We start from the raw sequence: 16360 nt of genomic DNA, 5'->3' as shown, positions 1-16360 counted from the left end.
GGCATGGATCCCTTCCGCTTTGGTTATGAAACATCCGAAAGGGGACGCTGTAACGGGATTTTGGAGGCGGCTCGGTGAAGGGGTGGGGCGTGAACACGGCCAAATCGATGCAGACATAGACGAGCAACAATCAATCAATTAAATGCCTGAATGCAGCTCCAAACAAACCGAGCCACGATAACCATAACATGACCCACCGGATAATGTACGGCATGCAAAAGTGAGGTTGACTTTTAGGCAGCCGGCAACACTATTAAAGATTTATTCTTGTTTCTCGGCTCGTTCGAAACTCCGACTTTCTCTGGGATAGTTTGCCAATTTATGTGACGGACTGAAATTTGTAGAGCTCCATGGATGTCTCATGCAACAAACGGAATTGGAATGTAGCACGATGCGGCAAAGAACACCATTTCTGTTAACCATCTCTATATTGGCAAGTGATTCCAGAAATGGACAACTATTGCAAGCATCTGTTTAATGGGTAAAGTGCGAGATAAAATAGATGTAAATTTTAAAGGCAAATATTTGTGTGTGCCAGAATGCTTCCTGATTTATTGTATTTGTCAATACGAATTCATTAATTCCAAAACTGGTGTCTAAAAGTACTTATGGTCATTTATGGCTTATCGGACTTCCATCAGCTGCACAATTAGTCTGGCCATTTCAGAGAGCTACGCTAAGCTATGTGAAACTTAATAGAATCATAAATTTTAATCATCTACCGATTAATACTTGTAAAATATAGAGAAAACGTGAACGTCTGGAAATTCCAAGATGCCAATCTAATCAATGGTGATAAGAAACATATATAAACATAAATACTAGGAGAAATTCGAAAAATAAATGATGTATTAATTTATGGTATTTACGCGTTGCCCGGCACTGGCCACATTGTTCGGCCACGTTTTCTCGCTCCTTTTCAGCTTGAAGCTAATATCGATAACCACAATCGACGCCAAATCGAATGCACGTTTTCGCAGGCAACGTTTCCATTAAGCACATTCTCTCCCGAGCTAAGTTCATTTCAATCGTCCGGCGAAATTCCAGAGCCAGATCTTTACAAGCTACCAGATCCTTGCAAGCTAAAGCGGAAAAACCAACTTTGCGATGAGTGAGGAACCAATTCCGGTAATGACCCCCCAGAGGCAGGCCGAGCGGGAGAAGTTGTACCAGTTGATGATCGAGCTGGCCTATCCTGCCTCGCGGGAGGTCGCTCTGCTGGAGCTGAGCAAGAAGAACGATCCGGACCTGGCCCCCATGCTGTGGAACAGCTTCGGGACCAGCTACACCCTGCTGCAGGAGGTCGTCAACGTATACCCTTTTATATCGAATCCAATCTTGAAGGCCAACCAGTCGAACCGCGTGTGCTACGCCCTGACGTTGCTACAGTGCGTCGCCGCGCACCCGGGGACTCGCCCGGCCTTCCTGCGGGGCCAGATACCGGTGTACGTGTACCCCTTCATCTCGACCACGTTCAAGAGCAAGCCCTTCGAGCAGCTGCGCCTGAACAGTCTGGGCGTGATTGGTGCTCTGGTCGAGACCGACGACACGGAGGCCATCAGCTTTTTGCTGTCCAGCGAGGTCGTGCCTCTCTGCCTAAGCAACATGCTCAAGGGATCGAAGCTGACCAAGTCTGCGGCCATCAAAATCATTGAGAAGATACTGCTCAATAAGACGGGTCTATCGTACATCTGCGAGACCCACGATCGCTTCGCTCGGGTGGCCACCACCCTGGGCAAAATGACCATCCGAATGATGAAGTATCCATGCTTCCGGGTGCTGAAGCGTGTGGTGCGCTGCTATCTACTAATTACGGAAAATGAGCTCGGTCGCAGTGCACTGCGAGTGTGTCTGCCCGATCCGCTCCGTGACGGCACCTTTTCGTCGGCCATGCAACACGACCCGTGCGCCAAGCAGTGGCTGAAGACGCTGCTCAAGAACCTGGAGTCAAGAGCTCCTGCTGTTATGCTGCAGGTCGTCGAGTCGACAGAGGGCTCCTAGAGAGTGGAAGCGCCAGCACCAACAACTTTCCTTATTCCGCCGTCCATGCAAGCGCCATCGATGAGTGATCCCCACTCCTAGTTAACTGCTAGACCGAATATACATGGCCTGCATTAAATATAACTACATAATCTACAAATGAAATTGTTTATACTCAGATTGACGGTACAATAAAAAATATCAAATATAAAATATCATAGCTCCTAGCTCATTTTTATTAAATTTCACACTAGGCATACATCTTGACCAGCAAGAGACCCAGAACGCTGGCCGCGATGGCGATATTGCTGCTGCTCATCTTTCCGGCCGGATTCTTGTTGCACTTGTTGCCCGAACAGGTGGAACACCATGTCTTATTGTAGTGAGCATAGCTCGGCTTAAGGGCTAAGCTGCAGGCTCCAACACTTGGATGCACACAGCCATGGAGCTGATGGACGACATCGTTATCTGGCGAGCGGAAAGTAGTTAATAAATGTATATAGTCCGCTTCTGGGGTCCCACGCTACTCACTCCAGGTGTACTTAAGAGCCAGGCAATCGAATCGCGTGCTGGTTAAGTTGCGAACATTCTGATGATAGACACCCAGGTAGTGACTAGTCTCATTCGCAGCCGCATTCGTGCAGGTGACTTTCTTGGGGCTCTTGCAGTCCTTTGGCGTTACGCAGGTGTAACACACCAGGGAATCAGCTATGATCGTTGTTAAATACAGTCAGTTGAACTCGAATTTCACATTTTACGCAATCGACTCACCGATTTGCACACCCACAAAGGCCACAAGTACGCTGACTATTAAAGCTTTCCTATACATTTTGGTTTAAATATTAATACTTTACACTTAATTGTAGTACAACTTAGCAAGACGTCGATTCGCTTTAAACTAAACTCTTTTTAAATGTCAAGAACTCTTTTATAAGGCGATTCTCTTCAGATTTTGCACAATGCTCAATTCTTTGAGATAAGCTTGTATGTATAATGGTATATTTTTGTTAAGTTAATCTAATCTTATCGTTTACAGGCTCATAAACTTATCAAAAAGTTTCAATGGAGAAGCATTAAGGGTTTCCCCTTTCGAAACTCATTCAGCTTGGGAAACATTCCTGTATTCCTACTCTCATTTAAACATATTTCATTATATAAGAATTTCCCTACTTTAACAGAATAACAAACATTTATTATATATATATTACATATATTTAAGCGTTCATTCTTTTAAATTTTATTTGTGAAATTCGTGGACCTAGCCCACTGTTTCAAGTATTAGTCACAACCTGGCAATCTCACACCTGAGCGGCTTTAATAAAGAGCTCTTATCTTAGTCCCACCAAATCTATACGCAATAAAAGATAAGTCCGTTGCGTACAATTGGTAGCAATTGGAAGGGGGAAGTTTTTACCTAATTAACTTGAAGAGTTGATTGGCAACTATTAATATTTTAAAGTCAAAGATTATTTAAATTTGTATTTTCTAGAATAAATGCAGTGGGTGCATTATAGTCCATTTTATTTAGTTTTTTTCTTGTAGAAAAAATGCTTTAATTTATAAAACCGATATTTTGTTATTTAGTAAACTTTATAATATATATATATATATAATATATATTAATGCGTACCCATAAAACTCTTTAAAACCTTCAGCGACATATGCTTTACTAGATGAGCCAGATTATGGTGTGGAAATGAAAATCAATGTTGGATTTTCTTGTAGAAAATCTTACGCATTTTTTATAATAAGATCCCAATGTTCGTTATCTTAAGTGATTTTATTTTTAATTCAAATAAATAGTGTACAATCGAAAGTTAGTTGAAATACTGCAGATCATAAGTTTAGCTTAGAACCTTGGCCAAAAGCACGGCTATGGCGGATCCCACGATTGTATAGACACTGCTGCTGTAGGTTCCAGCTGGATTGCAGTAGTCGGTGCCGCACTGGACGCACTTCCTGCTCCATCCACTCGCGGTGTTGGTCAGGGCAAGATTGCAGACATTTGTCTCGTTGAAGACGCAGCCCAGGAACTCAAAGGTGTGAGTGTAGTCTGAAAGGGGATACAAAAATTAGTTAGGATGTCTCCTTTCAAAAGCGTAAATCAGGAAAAAACATACTTGCTGCATGGTAGTAAGTGAGATTGGCACAGGAAAAACTCAGACTGCCATTAACGGTGGGCACATTACTATGGTATCCTTCCAAGAAATTCTTATTGGCATTGGCCGTCGAATTGGAGCAAGTTTCGGAGGAGGGACTTTTGCATCCAGACGGCGAGGTGCACTTGTTGCAGCTCAGTGAGTTGGCTAATATATAAAAATATTCCATTAGCAAGGATTCAACTTTGTGGTCAACATTTTCTTCTCACCGAACGGCACTGCCACAAAGGCCACAAGCACCACACAGAAAACTATTTTCTTCCACATTTCGATAGGTTAATATTATTCTTAATTATTACAAACGCAACTCTTCGTAAGGCGACCTCAAGCGAAACTGAATCAAGTGTAGCCGATAGCTGCTCAATTTGTAGTCCAACATTTTACCTCAATAAAAGCGGCTTTTATGTCGGCTATAAAGATTAGATTATGTTATCACTAGGCCCCGCAAACCCACTTTGAGTCAGGAATTGTTGACTAAAACCCAATGCGGGGATTTCTGCTGGTGAAGTGCATTTTCAGGTGAGTGTATGTACGCTTCTTTAGCGGATACCTGTTATGAACTAAATTCCAATGCGATAACTAAAACCAAAATGGGAACAGAACTCTTCCCAAGTTTTATATGCTTTTCCGCATGAGTCTCTGAAAAGTGACATCATTATGCAAGTATTGCCAATTTATAGGTGCCATACCAATGGCTTATTGTCTAACATCCTGATTATTAGCTGATAATATTTTAATAAATGATACCCGCCTGGTTTATAACATAAGTTTTATATGTGAGACTAAACAAAGCTATAAAACTATATGTACATATACTACATATGACTTTAAATATATTTTTTAGTATTATTACTATATCAGTTTGTTTGTTTCCTACTTTGAGAAAATTCTTAATTGCTATAAAAAGTGAATTTTTTTTTATGTGAGGTCATTGTCTGAAGTCGATATGAATTAATGACGGTGAGTAATATGCTTCAACCCAGATAAGAAAACCTAAATGTACATAATAAATTAATTTGAAATAAAAAGCTGATAGTTGCGCCTAGTGCGACCGATTGTGAACATAATATTTAAAATTTCTACCTAATAATTAGAAGGTGATTTGTCTACATTGGGCTATGACAACAGGATGAAGTAACAAATAAATAAAATGTTCATTTAGTTTAGAATGTAAAAAAAAACACATAGCTTAGCCGCCAAGTAACCTCACGATAAACCACAAAAAATGATTCCATTCTATTTTTTGTTGCTCAAGCCAAGGGATAATTTCAACAATACTGGAAGAGGACTCGCCGTAGGTGGAATTGAAAATCATACATCACAATCGTGGCCATTGCCCCGGACATGTCACGAATAGCTAAGCAGCTATAACAACAAGGATGCTAAGCCGCTGTCAAGGATGCGTAGGAGAATATAACAAATGATAGGACCAATGACTGACTTTGCATTGCATTGGGAAGGAGCACTCCAATTTGGTAAGAACGAAAGAAAAAAACAAAAAAACAAAGGATCGCCTGCGGTCGAGATTTAAAAAGTACGTGTATCCGAGTGTCCAAACAGGTAAACAACAGAATTACAATATGCTTTCTTAAAAATTAAAAAGGAAAAAAGCAGCAGACAACAAGCAGCAGCGAGCTCTTTCCGACAGGACAATAAGCAAGGATAAGCATCGAAATGATGATGATGATGACGATGATGGCGGTGGTGCTAAGAGCTGGCAAGACAAATACAAGCACAAACATAGATACAGATACGCGACAGGCGACAACGATAGCAAAAGTCGAGGAGTCTGACAGATACATTTTAGTCCTGTTGCGGCTCCTGTTTGTCTACTTTTTCCGCTTTTTGTTCCTGCCCTTTTTGTCCCGATTCGCGCAGGTCCTGGCCACATTTCCGCTTGCACATTGCACTCGTATTCCGGTCACGTATCCTTTTTAATCCTGACAAGAATATTATTTCCATAAAAAACATACACACACTCACAGGAAGAGCGACTTGCGGCAACATCCCGGCAGATCAAGCATACGCCGCGTTGGCCACCTAACTGAGTCGTAGACATAGACAACCCGCAACGGCCCTAGAGCAGATGTATTTAATCTTTCGAATGTATATATTGCCATACAACTCCAGCCCTATGAACAAATTTAAATAAGTAGAAAGACGTATTCGTTACGAGAAAAGTTATACAACATTTTGTTTTTAAGGAAAACATTTTTGAAGTTAATAATGTAAGTGGAAAGTAGTTTAAAATTTAAATAGGCCAAATAATTAATATTATTATTTAAATATAGTACTTAATTTACTATTCCTTGTTATTCTGAATTGATGAAAGGTTAAGAAGTACAATGGCGGTATAACGAAACTCTTTTCTGTCCTCATCAATATGCAGTTCGTCATTGCGAAAGCAAGGATTCAATAGATTTTTTGATGCTTTCGACAATATTTGTTGTTCACATAACAAATTACAAAAGCTGCAAAATAATTTATAACAATCGATTGTTGTTGGACCATCTGGACACACCCACACACACTCGCCTCTGGACCGGCTAAGAGAACAACAATGTGGACGACAATGCAAACAAATCGACAAACTATAATAATAAGACAGTCCCCTGGCATGCCAGCAGATAAAATTAGAGTCCGAGGAAGGACTGGAGATATGGGCGGGAGAATAGGACCCGACTCGTTGCATTGTCTGCAGCAGCTGCAAAAACTTTCAACATCAATGAAAGGAAACAAACAAATTTTACATTTTCTATGTCTATGTCGGTGGCTCCAATGAACAACAAAAAGGGGAAATGGGGGGAAAAAAGGCAGTGGAAGGCTGAGCGGGGTGGATTCAGCAAGAAAAACAATAACAAAAGCAGCTTAAGTACTGCCACAAGTCGTTAGTCGAGGTCGCCACTCGTGAAAAGGGACCGTAAAACTTTAAAGGATAAGCTGAAGTATCCTAATTGCATCTTGAAATGTAAAATGTGCAAGTATGATTGCAGATTATAAAGTAAGTATGATGTATGTGCATATTATAAGGCCAAGGATGCTAAAATGCAATATAATGTTTAAAGATGTAGTTCTTAGAAGGATATAAGATATCCTTTCGCTTGCATCAAATATAGTGGCGTCATGCTCTTTCATTTCCTCCCCTGATTAAATACCCCCGAAAATGTGCTGCACATTGACCCACTTGAGTTCATTTGAAAGTTGAAACTTGTATCCCATCTCTCGACATAACCGTTCAATTTGCAGTTCATGTCTTGGCTTCGTTTAGTTCACTTTGCCATTTTTTGCAGCTCCTTGCTGTTAACAAGTTCACGTGCGAAATTGCAATGACCCAAAGGACACAACGACACACACCTGCCGGGCGATTTTCCGCCCGACCCTCCCCTTTTAGCACCTGTGGTTCGCCTGCTAACTGCTATGACAACCGTAGATGCTGCAGAGCAACCGAAACGTCAAGAAGAAAGGCGACTATGGGCGACTAGTGGCCAAGCTCGCAGCAATTTGCAGCATTTAATCAACAATTAGTGAGGCCAGGAAAATGGCTGGGAAAACCAGAAGAGTCACCGCCGTGCGACTGAAAACGCAGATGAAAAACTTCTCTTACCTCGAATTGGATACTTATGCCACTCTTGCCAGTCAATGCACTCTACCTATGCCCACTTTGTATGTTTTCCTCTTGCCGAAAAACTTTTATTTGCCTTCGATCCAATCATTAGGTAAATTTGATCTCGGTTCTTTCGTCTGTCTGCAGTTATTGATATGATGTGGTCATCCAGGCCAGTTCCTCCTTCCAGACTATGCCAATATTGGGTCATGGGGTTTTTCTGGGTCAATTGCTTCAGTGGGCGATGATGAATGGATAGCTGCTGTAAGGCAATGTTGAAAATTCTTTGATTGCATCGGTTTCGAAAACATTGTAATCTGTTTACTACTGAAGTTCATGTTTTACCTAAAAATACGCTAGAAAACATTATTTTCATGTAAATAGGGTACCAACTATAAAAACAATACTCAAATTGTAACGTATTTCCATTTCCTTTATTCATTTGGTTTAGTTTTGATGAAGTAATGACCTCAAATGCCACTAACAGAGCCAATCCAGTCACGAACCGCAGAGACGCGCGAGTAAACGCCGGGATAGTTTGGTCGGGCACAGCCGTAGCCCCAGGAGACCACGCCCCAGAGGACACCATCAGCAGCGAGTGGTCCTCCGGAGTCACCTTGGCAGGCGTCCTTGCCACCCTCCGGCAATCCGGCGCAGAGCATGCGATCCGTGATGCTGCCAAAGTTGCCATAAGCCTCCGTGCACTGCGTTTGACTGACTTTGGGCACGGTAACGGACCGCAGGACGGCTGAGGTCTCCTGGGCGCTCTGCGTGTTTCCCCAGCCGGAGACCAGTACCGGAGTACCATCGGCAATGTCCGCATCCTGTTCGGGAAGCCCAACGAAAGCCTGCGTCACGTTCTTGGCACTATATTCCTCCAGCTCGAGCAGCGAAAAGTCAAAGTCAATGGTGTAGGCATCGAATTTGGGATGTCGATGGACTCGCTTGATGCCCACCAACTGACCGCCCACAGAAGTCCGCGAGGAGCCAATGCGAACTTTGGATAAGAGTATGGCCGATCCTTCAGTGCAGTGGGCCGCAGTGAGCACCCAGCCCTGAGCGATCAAGGAGCCACCACAGAAGTGATAGCTACGCTGCAGGGAGACCTGATAGGGAATGTCCTTTATGCTAGCCACCTGGCCGCCCACGATGCGTCCATCCAGGCGAGGGCGCCTCACAGTGGCTCCCAAGCTCACATTTACCAGGAGAATCCCGCAGAGAAACAGTTGAAGAATCGTCTTTGCCATGCCGGTCAATCCAATGCTCGATCGCATATGCTGCAGGTGCAACCAAATCCGTCTTTATATATAGTTTGCCAACCGATCAAGCTATTATCAACTGCGTTTTCAGGGTCAATTCCTGCACTCTCGCTCTGACCACTTGGCCTAGTTCGATGAGCAGGCACTTCGACGACAATAAACTTTATTGCCGCCAAAATAAACGATGTTATCTAGGAGCGGGTAATCGCCCAATAGCCTTAGTCTAGTGCACTACTTTATAGCTTTAGCCAGGTCAGGAACTTGTTGTTCGACGGCATCTCCACGAGCTTTTCCAGCTGCAGACCATTTTCGGCCGCCAAGACCTTCAGGTCCTTAATGTCGCGAACGCCCCAGGAGGCGTCCCTCTGTCGCAGGCTGCGATCGAAGTCCACATTGCTCTGGGGCACGAGTATGCCGTCTTGTGCATATGGTCCATAGGTGAACATCCTGCCGCCCTTCTTCAATAGCTGTCCGGCGGCCCGGAATAGTCCAATGGAGCAGGCCCACGGACTGATGTGCATCATGTTCGAATTGAACATGTAGTCGTAGCTGGCAGGTGCTGGAGGAGCCTCCCAGTCCCCGGGATCCCGGGTGATGTCCACATGAAATGGCGGGCGAATATTTCCAGTGGGACACTCCCCTGCGTAGGCAGCAATCGAACCGAACTGATTCCTTTCGTACTCCGTCGGCTGGAAGCTGATGTTGGGCAGCAGTGGCGCCAGGAATCCCGCATGTTGTCCCGAGCCCGAGGCAATCTCCAGCAATTGCAAATTCTGGGTGGTTTTGTCCACTTGAGAGAGTAGCGCCTCCGAAATCGGTTGCGAATTGCGATCCGCCGAGGGATGCGATCTCTTGGCGAAGCTGCAACGGGGAAGGATGTGCAGGAATCGCTTGGTCAGGCTGTGTTTGTTTTGCATTTAATAGATTAAAAGTTTGGATATCCAGTTTATTTACCTCATTTTACTTGTCAAAAAGGATGAAAACAAATGCCGATGTAAGTGATGGGCAGCACTGTTCGAAACTAGGGATGGGCAAAGCTTTACAGCCGTTAAGTAGCAGGGAAGCAGTCACGGAATGCGGAAAATAACAATTGGTCACTTATAAAGGAAACAGTATATTTTTCTTTATGGTATTAATAATTGCAATTTAGGTATCAGTCGCTATTTAGGTTGCGCATCTCTATAAGCCACAGTTATCGATTTCAACAGCTGATAGCCACACTTGGCGGCAATATTTTGCTAGTCACCAAACGGTCACACAGTTTTTGCGCTTTGTGTTTTTTTCAAGTAAAGATATTCTAGATTGGCAAAAATTTGCTCATAAAGCGTAATTTACAAATCCAAAAACGTAAAATGTCCGACAACGATGATGATTTCATGTGCGACGATGATGAGGACTATGGATTGGTAACTACGACAGCAATTTGGCTGTTTTAGGCGAATTTAAATTAAGCCGGCTTCTGTTGACTCCCCACTTTGAAAATCTTTTAGGAATATTCCGAGGATAGCAACTCGGAACCGGATGTGGATCTGGAGAATCAGTACTACAACAGCAAGGCTCTGAAGGAGGAGGAGCCCAAGGCGGCGTTGGCCAGTTTCCAGAAGGTGCTCGACCTGGAAAATGGCGAAAAAGGAGAGTGGGGTTTCAAGGCGCTGAAGCAGATGATCAAGATCAACTTTAGGCTGGTAAGGAAGTGTGCAGCCGGTTGATATATATATGCCTAGCTAATGGCTAATCCCTCCAGTGCAACTACGATGAAATGATGGTGCGCTATAAGCAGCTACTCACCTACATCAAGAGTGCCGTCACCAGGAACCATTCGGAAAAGAGCATCAATTCGATCCTGGACTACATATCCACATCGAAGAATGTGAGTACTTCCTTTCCTTTCCTTTGTGTTTTTCCATTTAAGATAAGATGACTTAACAAATACTTATGCCTGACTTCAGATGGCACTGCTCCAAAACTTTTACGAGACCACTCTGGATGCTTTGCGGGATGCCAAAAACGATCGTCTGTGGTTTAAGACCAACACCAAGCTGGGCAAACTCTACTTCGACCGCAGTGACTTCACCAAGCTGCAGAAGATACTAAAGCAATTGCATCAAAGCTGTCAGACGGACGATGGCGAGGATGACCTGAAGAAGGGCACCCAGCTCCTGGAAATCTATGCTCTGGAGATTCAGATGTATACGGTGCAAAAGAACAACAAGAAACTTAAGGCCCTCTATGAACAGTCACTCCACATCAAATCGGCCATTCCGCATCCCCTTATCATGGGTGTGATCCGTGAGTGCGGCGGTAAAATGCATCTACGAGAAGGCGAGTTCGAAAAGGCGCACACTGATTTCTTTGAGGCTTTCAAGAACTACGATGAGAGCGGTTCGCCGCGCAGAACCACTTGCCTAAAGTACTTGGTTTTGGCCAATATGTATGTCAAACAGAAAACAGGGGAAGCACTTTTGCCTTATTAATTGTTCCACTCATTTTCAGGCTGATGAAATCAGGCATAAATCCCTTTGACTCACAGGAAGCCAAACCGTATAAGAATGATCCAGAAATCCTTGCCATGACAAACCTGGTAAATTCCTATCAAAACAACGACATCAATGAGTTTGAAACCATCTTGAGGCAACATCGCAGCAATATCATGGCCGATCAGTTTATACGTGAACACATCGAGGACTTGCTGCGTAACATTCGCACCCAGGTGCTTATAAAACTTATTCGGCCCTATAAGAACATCGCTATACCCTTCATAGCCAATGCACTGAACATAGAGCCAGCTGAGGTGGAAAGCCTGTTGGTTTCCTGCATTCTGGATGAGTAAGATATACATATTTAAGATGATGTGAACTTTACTAACGTTTATTTCATAACCAGCACAATCAAGGGGCGCATCGACCAGGTGAATCAGGTGCTGCAGCTGGACAAGATCAACAGCAGTGCCTCTCGGTACAATGCCCTGGAAAAATGGTCCAACCAAATCCAATCGCTGCAGTTCGCTGTGGTCCAGAAAATGGCCTAAGTACTGCTATTTCCAATTCGATAAAGATTATTAAATTTGCTAGAATTTATCCTAAACAGTTGGAGATGATTCATTGGGCGTAGCTTTTAAGGCTGGTGCTTCCTCCTTCCTTTTGCCACAACAGTTGTACATTGACATCCGCAGCCTGTAAATTCCAAAGGCCACGAGGGAAAAGCAACAGATCAATGCCAAACTCGCGCAAACGAATCCAATCGCCAGACCAGGTCGAGCCCAATCCAGGGCGAAGTAGATGAAGCGATTTCCGTCGCTGCAAAAGTAATATTAAGCTGAAAGTTGGATAAGATTGCATAGCTTTACTTACATGTCGGTTCCGCCGGCCCAATAGTAAATAAGGGAATGCACCAAGAATATAAGCACCACCGAAAAGGGATACACAAAGTGCATAAGACGGTTAGGATAAGCCACCATAAAGCAATCGAAGACCATGCAGATCGAGTTGAATGCATGACACCACAAGTTGTAAAGCTCACCTGCCACTTCTGGCATGGCTAAGATAGATTAAAACGGTCTTTAAAATGGGGTAATATGGATTTTAAGACCTATGCTTACTTGATGATAGAGCTGCCCAGAAGACGGTGGTAATCAACATGGATAGTACCGAAGTGGTGTAGTGTGAGATCCAGTAAATTTTTAGAGCACAATGTCCAGAAGCTGAAAGTTTTATTATAGACTGGCTGAGTTAATACTGTTATTGCCCTTTTACAACTAATACTTGGCGAAAGTAAAAGTTTATTCATTCCCTTTACAACGACTAATACTCACCAAAATAAGACTGATTGAAGTAGTAAATAGTAGCGATTACAGCCCCGTATGTGCAGGTAAATAGACACAGCGTAAATCCCCAATCCGTGAGAAAAATAAACCATCGACCGCCATTGAAATCCTGCATCATGCTGCCAATGACTCCAGCGGCAAAGAAAGCAGCCAGAGCCCATCTATATAGAACCCAGATTAAATTCCGCTCTCCATTCTGCCATTGCGATCGACAAAAGACTCCAGGATCTTCATGATGGAGCGAGAACTTTGAGCGCTGAAACTCCTCCTTTAGGGGCTGGCAACAGGACTCTGTGTTCGCATCAACCATTATTCGATGGACTCGACTGGAGCTTGTTATTACGTTGGTGGTAAAATGCAGACTGATGAAGGAACAGGTGTTCCATTGGCTTAATAGCCACATTTACCGCTCTGAATAGAGGTAATCGTGTGGTACTAGCCGTATAGAATTATCACGATCCTTATCATCCTGTTAAGAACCTTTTATGTCTGCTTCGGCAGCTCCCGATAAGACCCCCAGCGTGGACAAGGTCGGTCAGAGCGGTCGACTGAATCGAACTTTGATTCGAGCAACATACCATACATACCATTAATCTTCCATCTAGCGCAGTCGCGGTAAGAGCTATTGGTATTTGAAAAGTCATATTCGGAATTTCCTGGTTTTCTGCTGGCGCATAAAACAGTTGCTCTCTATTGGACTCCAAGTGTCGTATGATTTTGGCTTCGTAGTACAACTCTTTGCTAATAGCAGATATCATTGGGAATTCTTGATCAGAGTCCATGATAAACCCGATCGGTTCATACCATATTCCCCAGCAGCGTCGAATCACGGAAACCCTATCAGTAGTTGTTGTTAAGATAGAGAATAAAAGCTCGATTCTAACACTTGAACAGCCACTATCGACCTGTCTGCCAAATCGTTTTCCGATATGAAAATCGAGTTTTATAGTGGCCATTGATATTGCCAAATCAAACAACATTATAGACTGAAATAATCGTATATAAATTCAAACATATGATTGTCTTACAAGCAACTTGACTGTTCATTTAAAGAGTAGTACAATATTTTTCCAAGTGAATTGGAAAAACAGTGGGCTTTAAATAATATTTAGATTTTGTTTATTCTCTATCTATTTGTAAGATTAACACATCTTTAATTTGAAGCTTTAAACATTAATTCATTCAACAACAAAATCGTGGCGAAGAGCATTCTATGAATACACCCTTCTCAACAGGACTTCCTGCTCAAAATTAAAAAGAGTCCTCCGATTTTGGATTCATGGAGGTAGATTAATAGAAAATACACATATGTACATCAGAGCCTCTAGAAGTTATTTAAAAAATGTAATCGCCTTTTATAAGTACACAGCCTTCCTCTTTGGAAACCAACTAAAAACATTATAACTAGACTCAAACAGTTTGTGCTGGTTCTTTGGGTGGAGCAGTAGTGGCTGGAATTTCATCAGGTTTCTTACTGCACGATTCGTAAATAGAGATACGTAATCTGTAGAAACCAAAGACCAACACACAAAAGCAGCTGACCAGAACCACACATCCACATACAGTGCCAATGGCCAGACCTGGTCGCTCCCAGTCCAAGATGAAGTAGATGAAGCGATTTCCCATTCTGTAAATATTATTGGAAAATGTTAATTTGTTTTACATTTAGCAACTCAGTACTTACGGATCTATGCCGCCTGCCCAAAAGTAGATCAAGGAGAATACTCCATAGGTAATGCCAGCGGTGAAGGGATACACGAAGTGCATAATTCTGGTGGGGAAGGCCACCATAAAGCAATCGAACACCAGGCAAATGGAGTTAAACGCATGGGCCCACAAGTTGTACAGCTCAGCACCCATTCCTGGCATGGCTATAAGAAAGTAACATAAGTACATATATTTTATAATTAATTAATATCAGAACTTACAAGGATAAAGGGCAGCCCAGAAGACCAGGGTGATCAGCATGGCTAGGACTACAGTTGTGTAGTGGGATATCCAGTAGATCTTCAGGGCCCAACTGCCAGGAGCTAAAAGTTGTAATTGATAATAGTTAAAATTCACAATTGATTGATAATGTCAAACAACTCGTGTCGCGACAACTCATAACTATATAATTTGGGGTATTTCCAGACAAGTATTGTTAAGCCCCTCGGTACTACGAACCGGCAGAATATTCCCAAAGTTCGAATTTTAATTTGGTAATTAGGTCTTATCTTGATCATTCACCTATTAATAGTTATTGTACAGCTACGAGCAATAGCTAATGCAATTATAAAAGGGATTTTTCAATAATAATATGATTTTATTTTTTTTAATAATAATTTCTACCTGTATCTAACAATACTCACCGAAATAAGAGGGCTTTATGAAGTAGATGGTGGCGATTATGGCGCCATAGGTGCAGCAATAAAAGCACAGGGAAAAACCCCAATCCGTGAGATAAATGAACCAGCGACCACCGTTGAAGGTCTGAACCATGCTGCCGATCACACCGGCTGCGAAGAAAGCAGCCAGGATCCATCTGTATAGCAGCCAGATGATATTCCGATCGCCCTTCTGCCATTGCGAACGACAAAAGACGCCAGGATCATCGTGATGCAGCGAGAACTTGGAGCGTTGGAACTCCTCCTTCAGGGGCAGGCAACATGGCTCCTGGCTCTTGTCACGCATGTCGTTGGCTGGATGAACTCGTCGTCGGTTTCGCTGGACTAGGAGGGCCAACAGAGTCCAGAGCAGGTGGCTTCCTTGCCGGTAGATCGCAGACTGACGAAGCCAAGCGGCACAGGTGTCAAGTACGCTGAATGGATGGCCATTTTTACCGCAAATCGTTTCGGCTTGAATCGGGGTAATCGGCTGTGATAGGCAACGCTTCAGTTATCTGGATCCTTATCACCTGGACAAGTACCGTTTATGTCAAATTCGTCGGCAGCGCACGCCTTTGATAAGCCCGAAAAAACCTGGTCCTCGTTGTGTACGAGTGCGGTCATAGTCATAGACTGAATTGAGCCCAGACGGGTGGTCCGTGAATGGGTACTCTTCCCGCACCATTGCCATTAATATCCCGCGATTGGGCCCAGACCCACAGCAATCGATGGCCCTGAATTTTTAAACATTTTTGGGAATTTTCGCATATGCAGCAAGGCAATAAACATATTGATAAACAAACGTGTTCCTCAAGTGCTGGCGGTTTTTCCTCCTTGACAAGCCAAAAGTCGTATAGCCCTCAGACTCAGACGCGATAAGAGTACGCCGAAAAATAATCAATTCAAAATCATATTTGATTGAAAGCCCTTCTAATTGAAGATCGTAGAAACTATGACTTTTCCTAAGAATGCACACAAACAATCTTTTTGTGTGATTTCAAAGAATTAAAAGTATCTTTGATGTATTTGCTCTTTTATTTCCTAAAATTGGGGAGTTTTTCACACTCATTTATTGGTGCGACTATCATTATACGAGTATGTTCAAAGTGGAGCCAATTTGATTGACGTTGTTTCCTTTGCTGATAGGAAGTGTTCAACCTGAAATCAGT

At 43.1% G+C, this 16360-nt stretch overlaps 8 protein-coding genes across 9 annotated transcripts; 2 read left to right on the top strand and 6 right to left on the bottom strand.

The window, feature by feature from the left end:
* The first annotated feature begins 875 nt into the window (after positions 1-875).
* LOC6731597 (CCR4-NOT transcription complex subunit 9) lies at positions 876-2160 on the top strand. Its single transcript, XM_002078702.4, has one exon. The coding sequence runs from the start codon at positions 1108-1110 to the stop codon at positions 1999-2001; it is 894 nt and encodes a 297-aa protein (XP_002078738.1). The 5' UTR covers positions 876-1107; the 3' UTR covers positions 2002-2160.
* Positions 2161-2179: 19 nt separating this feature from the next.
* On the bottom strand, positions 2180-2893 carry LOC6731596. Its single transcript, XM_002078701.4, has 3 exons — positions 2752-2893; positions 2512-2688; positions 2180-2448 (listed from the first exon to the last, which is right to left on the bottom strand). Exons 1-3 carry the CDS (start codon positions 2807-2809, stop codon positions 2231-2233), a joined length of 453 nt encoding a protein of 150 aa, XP_002078737.1. The 5' UTR covers positions 2810-2893; the 3' UTR covers positions 2180-2230.
* An 848-nt stretch (positions 2894-3741) lies between these two features.
* LOC6731595 lies at positions 3742-4505 on the bottom strand. Its single transcript, XM_002078700.4, has 3 exons — positions 4349-4505; positions 4101-4286; positions 3742-4033 (listed from the first exon to the last, which is right to left on the bottom strand). The coding sequence occupies exons 1-3, from the start codon at positions 4404-4406 to the stop codon at positions 3825-3827; spliced, it is 453 nt and encodes a 150-aa protein (XP_002078736.1). The 5' UTR covers positions 4407-4505; the 3' UTR covers positions 3742-3824.
* A 3647-nt stretch (positions 4506-8152) lies between these two features.
* On the bottom strand, positions 8153-9017 carry LOC27208895 (trypsin-1). The gene has a single exon (XM_016184440.3). The coding sequence runs from the start codon at positions 9015-9017 to the stop codon at positions 8214-8216; it is 804 nt and encodes a 267-aa protein (XP_016024272.1). The 3' UTR covers positions 8153-8213.
* A 65-nt stretch (positions 9018-9082) lies between these two features.
* On the bottom strand, positions 9083-10107 carry LOC27207473 (UPF0585 protein CG18661). Of its 2 annotated transcripts, none has more exons than XM_016183155.3 (2): positions 9957-10107; positions 9083-9863 (listed from the first exon to the last, which is right to left on the bottom strand). In XM_016183155.3, the coding sequence occupies exons 1-2, from the start codon at positions 9959-9961 to the stop codon at positions 9239-9241; spliced, it is 630 nt and encodes a 209-aa protein (XP_016024270.1). In that variant the 5' UTR covers positions 9962-10107; the 3' UTR covers positions 9083-9238. The 2 variants fall into 2 exon arrangements, with proteins under 2 accessions (XP_016024270.1, XP_016024271.1); XM_016183156.3 differs by having other exon boundaries at positions 9083-9902; positions 9957-10040.
* Positions 10108-10217: 110 nt separating this feature from the next.
* LOC6731594 (COP9 signalosome complex subunit 2) lies at positions 10218-12086 on the top strand. The gene is made up of 6 exons (XM_002078699.4): positions 10218-10408; positions 10493-10687; positions 10747-10872; positions 10952-11433; positions 11496-11828; positions 11886-12086. Exons 1-6 carry the CDS (start codon positions 10355-10357, stop codon positions 12028-12030), a joined length of 1335 nt encoding a protein of 444 aa, XP_002078735.1. The 5' UTR covers positions 10218-10354; the 3' UTR covers positions 12031-12086.
* On the bottom strand, positions 12082-13262 carry LOC6731593 (protein rolling stone). The gene is made up of 4 exons (XM_016179832.3): positions 12814-13262; positions 12601-12702; positions 12353-12539; positions 12082-12298 (listed from the first exon to the last, which is right to left on the bottom strand). Exons 1-4 carry the CDS (start codon positions 13226-13228, stop codon positions 12082-12084), a joined length of 921 nt encoding a protein of 306 aa, XP_016024268.1. The 5' UTR covers positions 13229-13262.
* Positions 13263-13921: 659 nt separating this feature from the next.
* LOC6731592 (protein rolling stone) lies at positions 13922-15830 on the bottom strand. The gene is made up of 4 exons (XM_002078697.4): positions 15177-15830; positions 14754-14855; positions 14510-14696; positions 13922-14452 (listed from the first exon to the last, which is right to left on the bottom strand). The coding sequence occupies exons 1-4, from the start codon at positions 15496-15498 to the stop codon at positions 14236-14238; spliced, it is 828 nt and encodes a 275-aa protein (XP_002078733.1). The 5' UTR covers positions 15499-15830; the 3' UTR covers positions 13922-14235.
* Positions 15831-16360: the final 530 nt, after the last annotated feature.

Source organism: Drosophila simulans, chromosome 2L, assembly GCF_016746395.2.
Source record: "Drosophila simulans strain w501 chromosome 2L, Prin_Dsim_3.1, whole genome shotgun sequence".
Classification (NCBI taxonomy): Eukaryota; Metazoa; Arthropoda; class Insecta; order Diptera; family Drosophilidae; genus Drosophila; species Drosophila simulans.
The sequence above is the reverse complement of the archived record's forward strand: the minus strand, read 5'-3'. Positions and strand labels throughout refer to the sequence as shown.